At 42.0% G+C, this 9,550-nt stretch overlaps 1 protein-coding gene across 5 annotated transcripts in view; it reads right to left on the bottom strand.

Moving 5' to 3' along the window:
• Positions 1–9,550, bottom strand: part of LOC308491279 (sorting nexin-5) — an 86,210-nt gene that overhangs the window by 14,219 nt on the left and 62,441 nt on the right. The window contains exons 1-2 of one of the 5 annotated variants that reach the window (XM_081034548.1): positions 9,355–9,512; positions 9,036–9,118 (exon numbers count right to left, since the gene is read on the bottom strand). The exons of 1 other annotated variant lie outside the window; for it this stretch is intronic. In XM_081034548.1, coding sequence (XP_080890674.1) covers positions 9,036–9,086 — 51 coding nt within the window. In that variant the 5' untranslated portion in view covers positions 9,087–9,118; positions 9,355–9,512. Of the gene's footprint in view, positions 1–373; positions 4,414–9,035; positions 9,254–9,354; positions 9,513–9,550 lie in introns of those variants that run through there. 3 more of the 5 variants (XM_081034550.1, XM_081034549.1, XM_081034551.1) reach the window with 3 other exon arrangements.

Genomic DNA, 9,550 nt, shown 5'->3' on the forward strand with positions numbered 1-9,550 from the left:
AAATTCATTTTAGTTCTAAGTATCTTTACAAAAATGGGAGCTAGTAATTAAAAGCAGTCTATACAAGATCACTTAGAGCAAAGTCAACTGAGATAAATCTAAGAATCTAAGTTTATTTGAAACTGGGAAGATCTGCTCTTAAATGCATGAATGAATGGGTCCAAAGTATTGCTGTAATTTGAAGAAAGCAACTAGCATTCTAATATCATGTACATTACTTGTTTTATGTCACATGAAAAACATACTTAACCAAATAGTCAAAAAACTGTACTAAGGAGGCATGAACTAAATAGGAAGAAATCTTGAACTTCTTACATAACTGCCCAAACTACAAAGAACATTCAAGAGGCATTATCAACCAGACCATACATACCATACATACATCTGAAAGAAGTTAGAGGCTAGGAAAACAGAGAGAAGGCACAGAGAACAGTCATGTGGTGTGGGATCCTGGATGAAAAGATAAGAAAAATCCAGTTCAAGAGTGGACCTATTTATATTCAGGGACTGTTTTCAAGGAGAGTAAAAAACCTAGACACAAGCGATGAATTGTAATACTAACAATGGTCTTAATTAGTGGGATCCCACTATGGTCACACATAAGGGACAAGTGTGAGCACTGCCCTGGAAGCAAAAATAACAGATTTTGTGAGTTAGAAATTCAGAGAATATGCAAATCCCTTTTTGCCAGTTTAAAAAGAATTTTTGGAAGAACTGGACTGTTAGGAGAAAGTAATTAAAATTGTTTCGTACTAAATTTAATACGACAAATTCCCTAATTCTTAAAACAGACAAGCTGACGATCAATCTGAAGGCCTGACCCAAACAAGACATGAAACTGCATGAATAAACATCTCATGTCTTCCCACCCCCCTCCTTAAACCACGGGCCTGTGCTAAAGTAAAGTTGTCCCAACACTCTAGATTACTGAACAGAGAGAATGCGAAGTGAAGACTGGAGTCAAGAAGATGAAAGAACGGAATGCTGAGGTTATTTCCCCTTAAATTTCACTTAGGATTCATTTCTTCAAAATAAAAAGTTCAAGACCAAGAACTGATGAACTTAACTATGGAAACTAGATAAACTGATTCAATCAGGTGTAAAAAGATTAAATATATTCACTAAAAATGCACGAATTACTTCTCTGTATTTTAGAAGCCGTCAGTACCTCCCTTTTCCCGTTAGCACTAAGAAAAAATTTCAATTGCAAAAACCAGTTAGCCCTGTTAACAATGGCTTTCCTCTAAGAAACATGCTTAAAGTTCTGTCACCGTAACATTAGATATTAGTAAGATCACAATATCCTTAACAGTCCCTGACATCTCAACCTAAAGACTTCTCTCCCAAATGAATTCTTGATGAGTCCTATGAAATACTTGCTTGTTTGGCTTAATTTTCCTGTGCCCAGTTATGAGCTCTTTACAAAGATAAAGCTTCATGGTCAGAGATATTTCATTTTATCATGTCCGTGACTCTAGCTCTGACATTTCTGATAAAAGCTTCCTTCCTTCTGGTAACTTACCACTGGGCAAATGAAGAGTTCAAAAAGACCTCAAAATAAACACTAAAACTTGACTGCAGAGAATACTGAACACCCTACATATCTTATGTTTGTAGCTGCCAGAGTCAGTACAGGAATAAAGTGGGCAGGTGTAAAACGGGTAACAGACACTGGTGGAAAGATGGGGGCAGCTTACAGAACAGGTCTAAGGGGCATTTCCCTGAGCTCAGCAACAACTTCCATGTTTCCTGAGATTCATTTCCTAAAGAAGTCACAAATCCTGGTTTCTAGCCATCTCTCAATTTCTGAACATGCTGACAATTCCATTTTAGCTCACTACAAGCCAAACAAACTCAATGAGCCTGCGAGCTCCACATGGACTAGCTTTGGAATTAGGGGTTGGAGGATCCAAGGGGAATGTAACCTAGTAAATGGGGCTCATTTAATAAGCACCATAGTCAAATTCACAACAAACTTTACCAAATGCTTTTTGTCCCAATGAACAATTACCTTCTGGTTTCCTCTTTTCCTATGCCCCCAACCATACAGAGGTAATAATAGCCCAGACTGTTTACTGTATCAGTAATTTTCCTTTCATGCCACCACAGAAATATTTTTTGGTGTAGTGTTTTGGTATATGAGTGCGATGAGGATACATACAACCCATACTGTAGCATAACCCTCCAGAAAATGAAGCAGATAAATCATCAGAAAGTTAAACATTGTGAAATGTTTAAAACTTCTAAGTCAGCACTGTATCCTTACTCAGGAAGCATTAAACATCAAGTGTGATTAAAAGCTCAGCTTTCCTTCTGCTTAGTCAACAAAACCAACACCCCACAGTCCCATGCCACAATAGTTGCTAAATAAATCACCAGGATGGAGGGTCTAAGGAATGGGTTGTATCCCTCCATATATTTTTCCCCACTCTCCCACCTCTATCCCCACCCTAAATAAGCATCCAGAATACTGCTTAGCACTGCTGGCCAACACTGTGAAGTCTCTGACTTGGGCCACAGGTGTCAAAATGCCTAGAATGGTTGTTTAAAATCAGTGGGGAAAGGCAGGAAGGCTTCAGAACAGAGTCATGTTCATTTTTCCATTGCAGATTTCTACAGAAACCACTATATCACATACCCAAAGTTTTAGGTGGAGTTTCAGTCCCCAATGTATTTCCTGTCAGATAAATCCTTATAGTAAAGATTACAATGATCTTTGTGACAAGAAAAAAAGCAGGTGGGGGGGATAAACACGCACTGTTTCATTTAGAAAGCAAACTTTTGACTGTTTTACTGATACAGAATCCCTGCGCATTTTCTCACCTGTTCATCAGCCTCCCCACTGGGGCACATGACAATGGCTGCAGGACAACTGCAAAGCTCTGAACTGAGGACCACGTTTGGTCCAATCTCACTTATGACTCTCTTTGGTACTTAACACCATCTGCAAAGCTCCCTCTTCAAAAGGTTTAGGACAAAGGACACAACACGGAAGGCTAGATTCTGAAATTCAGAGCCCACAAGGGAGAACAGAAAAGATATATACAGAAGATGTAAGTGCTGTTATGGTCAATACAGACTCCAGTTTACACTAGTGCCATACAGCCAAAATAATAAGACACAATGGAAAGAAATCTCCATAGTAACTTGAACCTGCCAGAATGTGAGCCAGTTGAATAGCCATTTAGTTTAATCAATTTTGCATACAATGTAACAAAAAATTGAATATGCCAACCCCTATATTTCCATCTTAATTTGACTGTTGCAAAGAAACTACAACAGGTAGAAAAATACTAGTATACATTTAAGTAATTTTCTGGTTTCCATTCCCGTAGCAGAAGCAATGTACTTATTAGCCAGCACATGTTAATTATATCAGTGTCTTGCCTTGAAAGTGTTTCTCTTCTCTCTCTCCGTCTCTCCTACGGATTTTTGCTTTGTTATCCTTCATCCCACTGCCTAAGGAATTAAGAACTCTACCAGGGACACAGCCAATATGACAAGTTATCCATGAATGGTCTGCATGGAGCCAAAATAAAATAAGCAAGAAGCCTCCCACCCGGATCACATTTTCACTTTGATCACAGGAAGCAAGAAATAGCGTATTTCAGTTAGAAAGGTATACATACCTTGCCTAGTCAAATACTCATCAGTGAGGAAATAAACCCAAAAAGGTTCTGCTGTACACACTAGATTTGCATTAATTTCTGAAACCAAGACTCACATGATACATACTTATGAAACATGCATTACTTTGTTACTGTTTCAACTCACAGGAAAGAAGTGCTGTTTAGAAATTCTAATAACTATATCCTTCTTCAAATCCCTCTTTGTGGTTCAAGACTGGTGTGAATTATTTATTTGTTAGTTTTCTTCCATCTTGCAGGTAACCAAAACCTGTTCTATCCCAGCTTTTTGTTGTGGCACTAGTGTATGAAAACTGAATAGACTATAAGCAATGTACGAGCTCTTTTACAGGTATTTGTTTCTCATGTCTTACCTCCCCTCATCTCACCCCTCACCAATTGGTTCTTCCCTTCCTGTAATTCAGGCCTGCCAATATCTTAGTCTTCCAGGACAAAAGAACCAAAAGCTTCTGAAGATCTTAGTCTACTAGCATAGGTAATAGTTATAGAAGTTAGTCATAAACTTCAAAACTAAAGGGCTACAGCATGTGATCAGATTTCCACCACTCATCTTAGAGAGACAGGACCCAGAGGGACCCATCTCTGCTGACACCAACCCTTCTTTCCGGTAGTCCACCAACACACACAAGCTGTCCACGGTAGAACACCACAGACTGCAGGGCATTTGGAGGCTACATGGCCCCAAGTTCCTAGAACAGGAACAGAAGCTTGGAAGAAGGTCAGTGCAGCGCACTCAGCGAATGGATAAACTGAATCATCATTTCACAAGGCTGCAAAGCCCATGAACTCATGAACTACCAACACAGAACCAGAAAGATGAAGTTGAATTACTGGCTTAAACAATATTCATTTCAGAGAACTGACTCTGGGTGGTGAACACACAATGGGATTTATAGATGATGTAATACAGAATTGTACACCTGAAATCTATGTAACTTTACTAACAATTGTCACCCCAATAAACTTTAATTAAAAAATAAAAAATAATATTCATTACAAGAAATCCATCTAATTATTAGATACCTCAATTACTTTCAAACGAGTTCACAAAGTGAAAGGATTGAACTATATGATCTCTAAGGATCTCCTAGCACAGAAGTTCTACTGGGAATCAACAAAGCACTGCTACAGAGGAAGGGCTGGAACAAACGGAAAATTTCTTCCACTCAAAGCTAAAGCCCTTCACCTACTATCGAATCCCATCAAGGCTCCCTCCCAAAAGTTGCCTGGTTTATCAAGTCCACAGCCTTCTGCTAACAAACCTGACATGTTACACATTACTCAGGTTGAGGGTATTTAAGAACATCCACTGCCTGACCTTTCTGATCAAACCAAATAAAAACAGGTTTGGCAAAAAAAATTTACCTTCACCACCAACAAAGATTCAGCCACATGGAGAGCCATCTGAGCTTAAGCTTGTGTTATTTGAGACACAATGGAAGCACGAAAAAGGCTGCCTGCTTCATGGTGAGATTTCTTCTGCTTTGATTCAGAGGTACCACATATTTCCCAGCTCACTTTGATGTAAATATTCTAGTACCTCATTTCATCACTCACCAGCAGCTTTGTACTGCTTTTCAAGAATGATCAAGTGAAAGCCAGGAGGTTGGCTTCTGCATTTGTACTTATCAGTTACACTGACTAGAAATGAAGATTAGGGGTCTGCCCCTCAAAAATAAGTAAGCCATGAACTCTTCCTCAGGCAGAACATGCATTCCACAGATTAATAGAAGCAGCTGTTCTAAGAAAATTACTCTTCTCTTCAGACTACATAGTGGTGCCTGAAAAAGTTACACCAAATTTGTAAAAGGGAATGCGGGAAGGTGACAAGCCAAGGACCCAATATCTGAACTGGTGAAGTTCAGGCCTTCCTAACTGCAACTTACACACTGCTCCGTTATTTACGGTTTGCCTTTGGGGTATGAAACAGTTGACAAGTTCCGCGTCCCTCTTTTAGAAGTGCCATCTCTTAAGAGTAACCGAATGACCAATCAGAAAATAAACAGATGTGGAAGTGAAAAAGTAGCTTTTTAGAAAGTAAGATCATGCAGAGAAACTTCTCCATTTGTATTTGTAAAAATCAAGTTTGGCACATTCTTGTGAGACAAGATGTCCTCCTGCAGCCATCTTCTTTCACAAAGAAAAGGTAGAACTTACAATGCTCTGAAAATACTTTCCTCAAAATAACTGGGTTCATTAAAAGGTTGTTTCCCTAAATACTACCTAACTTCACTGCATGCACCTTCCACCACTATTTGAAGAGTACTAACCTACAGAATTATTCTTGTCTCATTTTCTCAAGCAAGGCCTTGACAATAAAGAGAGCAAACTGTTTAAAAAGCAGGATTTTAAACCAAGTTCTACCCTGTGGCACATTTCTTAGTGAGCTTCAATTCTAGCCCACAATGTTTTGAATGCTGTGGCATCAGGGAGCACTGAATCCCAACACAGTAAATCTTTTTGTAATGCTACTTGCCCAGAATAAAGGTTCCTCAATATTGGGGGGAGGGCGGGGGGGGGGCTAATTCCAAAGGTAGTCAATGGTACTTAATGTTTTATACAGCATGTTATTTCCTTACAATTTATCAATCATAGACTTGAAAAATATTGAAATACACAGGCACACTAAAGATTAGCCTCTGCAACACAACCTGACATCCACATATCACATTTTAGAATGCAAAATGTAATAAGCCATGATTTTCAACCAAGGAACATCTGACAATGCCTGCACGTATATATTTTTGACTGTCACTACTGGAGGGAAGAGAGCTACCGTTATCCAGTAGAGACTAGGTATACTGCTAAACACTCTACAATGCACAGGACAATTCACAAATTAACAAGCCCAAAATGTCAATAGGGCTCAGATTGAGAAACCCTGGTTTAAACTAAAGCTCTACAATAGATTTTAGTCACTTATTAGGTCTCACACCAAACAATCTCAGAATCTATAAATTTCTATAATAGCCTCCTTTGGTCATTTCTTCCTACAGCCAACAAACAAGCGCGTCATGACCTGAGCTAAAGTGGTACTCATAAATGTTGGGATCTTACAATACTGTGCACAAGTTACTGATCTGGAACGAAGGCTTGCGGGCAGCTTTGGTAAGTCAGACTTCAGAGTTTAAAAAAGAAAAATGAAGTCGAGCTATCAAATGTAGAAAACGTCAGTACACACAAGTCTGTAAACTTGGACTTGCTGCAGTATTGGTCAAAGTTCAGGACTGTTCCTATACTAATTGCAGGCGACTTCCACCCAACCTGGTGGAGTTAAGTGTCCTTAGAGACAACTTCCATACCAATTAACCAAAAAATGCAAACAGCAGCTCTTAAACATTATGTGACTGGCTCTGGAGACCCCATCTACCCAAAGCCCATGTACCCAACTAGTGAAAGTTAAGGCTAAGTTGTAATAGCACCAGGCTGGGAAGGGCTGCTGCCTAGTCCTTGCAAAGCTTTTCCCAGGTGCTCAACTTACTTCAGTCTATTAGCAATTTAAGAATCACTAAAAAAGAAAAGTCCTGGGAGGCAATCTGGACTCACACTCAATCTGTTGTAGGTTTGCTAGACTAATGGGACGAGACTCGTCATCATAGAAAAACACAGTGAATGAGCGGGAACCTCAACAGGAAGCTCAGGAGAACCTAGAAGGTGCAAAATGACTGGAGGCTGGGGTAACTTTTTATGGGAACAAGTTCTGCACAACCTCCAGTTATCTCCCCCCTACACACTAAAAATTCTGTGGGGGAGCAGAAGGGGGACACACAGGGACAGCACAGGAGCAGTTTATCACGAGGATGGGCCCAAACGGTGTTAATGCTTTAGTTAACTTTTTCAGAGGCCAGACTTGGTAAAACCCTACTTTTCTAAATTTAAAGATCCAAATACAATCTTTCCCATCAGGTTAACAGTAAAAACCATCTAGGCAATCTGTTAAATCAGGAAGGAAAATGAAGCCATGTATTAGGGTAACATTTTATTAAGTTTTATTATTTCCTTATTTCTGTAATTAAAAAATCAGAAAGAAAAGAACTCTATACAATCCTTTCCTGTAGCCACTAAATCCTGGAGGCCTTCACGAGCCTCCAATTCTGGAGGAACAGAACGTTATTTTAAATACCAGCTACCACATACTGCATTGACAAATAAGGCCTGCTAAAGCAGTCAAGTCCTTTAAAACAGCTAAAACAGATTCTGATCAAGAAAGTAAGTGCATGTGGGGGGTAATCAAAGTGTTATCAAAATTCCTAGTCAGCATCTAAACTTGAAAAAAGTACCTTTGGAACGTTCTAGAAAGAATAGTATCACGTTCCCACTTTCGGTGTTAGTAAAAAAAATTTACTTCTCGACTGTCAAGTAAAACTACTACAACCAAGACCCTACTCATGCACAAAGTTGCATTTCAATAACTAACAATCCAGGCAGGCTGTGCGTGAACTTTGGTACTAGATGAAAAAGTCTCTCCAAATATGACTTCTAAACAGTTCTAACTTAAGACACCTTCCTTCCAGGTTACTTAAATTTGAGAGCGCCCTGCATTTTTAGATTACGTGGGCTTTTTTCCCACTTGCTCGCAAAAAAACTTCCCTGTTGAGGATTCTGCACCTGACGTCGTGGTTCCGACCAACCTCTCCGAATCGCGAAACTTACTCAATGTAAAGGAGCGATGAAAAAGCGGAGGGTGTCTCTAAATCTCGGTCTCCGGTAACCCGAATTTACTGCGTTAGTCTACCTTCTAGACCTCCATACTTAAGCGGCATGTGGATAATTTACAGAAACACCCAAAATAAAAGTAAACACCGAGTTCAACAATTACTTGAGCACCTACTAAAAATTACAGAAACCTCGCAGTGACGCATTTAGGTTTATAAAGTTGTAAGGAACACGCTTTCAGATTTTATGGAATTTCCCCAGTATTTGAGCCAAAAAGTTTTCTCCACGGGGGGGGGGGCGGGGGGGCAGTTTGGAAACAACAAAACCACTATTTATTACATGATAAGTGGATTTCGTGTTCCCCGTCCAGTCTTCACCAAGCCAAGAAAAGTTTTAAAAACTTTTTTACGGAAAAACACATTGTCGGGTCTCCAGGAACGCGCCGCGCGCCGGCTCGGTGCCGGACACCGGGCCGCCCGCGGGACCAGCCACGGTCCAGCGTCTCTGGTTCTGTCTTCCCCGGGTCCGCGGGGAGCTCCCAGGGCAGCGCTCGGAGAGGAGAGAGCACGGGCGCTCGGGGCCGGCAGGTGCTGCACACGTGGGGGAGCCCCTCGTAGCAAGCTATGGGGCACGAGAAGGCCCAGAGCCCCCGGGGACCGCAGAAGGAATGTGGGGCTTCGGGAGGTCGGCGGGGCCTCGCGTCCTGGAGCCTGACAGCGGGGATGGCCTCACCTTGCTGCGGTCCTCCTCCTGCTGGTGCAGCAACTCGGGAACCGCGGCCATGGCGACGCGCACCTCGAGCGGGGGCCGCCTGGCTGTGCGAGGAAAGAAGAGGCTGGACCGCCGCGGCCAGGGCACCTCTCAGGGGCGGCCGCGGCCCCGCCTCCGCGAGCCTCCCTACCCGACAGTGGCAGGAGGCCTCGGGACTCCGCCACCATCCCAGAAGCCCCAAGAAAGGAGACTGGCGTGCCACGTGCTCCCCCGCAGCTGCCTCCCCAGGACCCACTGCCGTCCATCTTGGAGCCGGGCAAAGAAGCTACGCGGAGCCTACCCTCGCTCCGGGCCACGCGGAAACCACTGACCGCAGTGCCACACACGATGGAGGAACGAGGAAAACTCCCGGCGAGGCCCGTCTCAAGAAAGACCGCGCGCTACTGCGGGGGAATTTATTACTCAGCCAGGGTCCAAGATGGCGACGAGCTGTGACGTAACAAGATCTCGTGAGAGCGATAGGGTACGATTTGCAG

Source organism: Rhinolophus hipposideros (assembly GCF_964194185.1).
Source record: "Rhinolophus hipposideros genome assembly, chromosome: 22".
Taxonomy (NCBI): Eukaryota; Metazoa; Chordata; class Mammalia; order Chiroptera; family Rhinolophidae; genus Rhinolophus; species Rhinolophus hipposideros.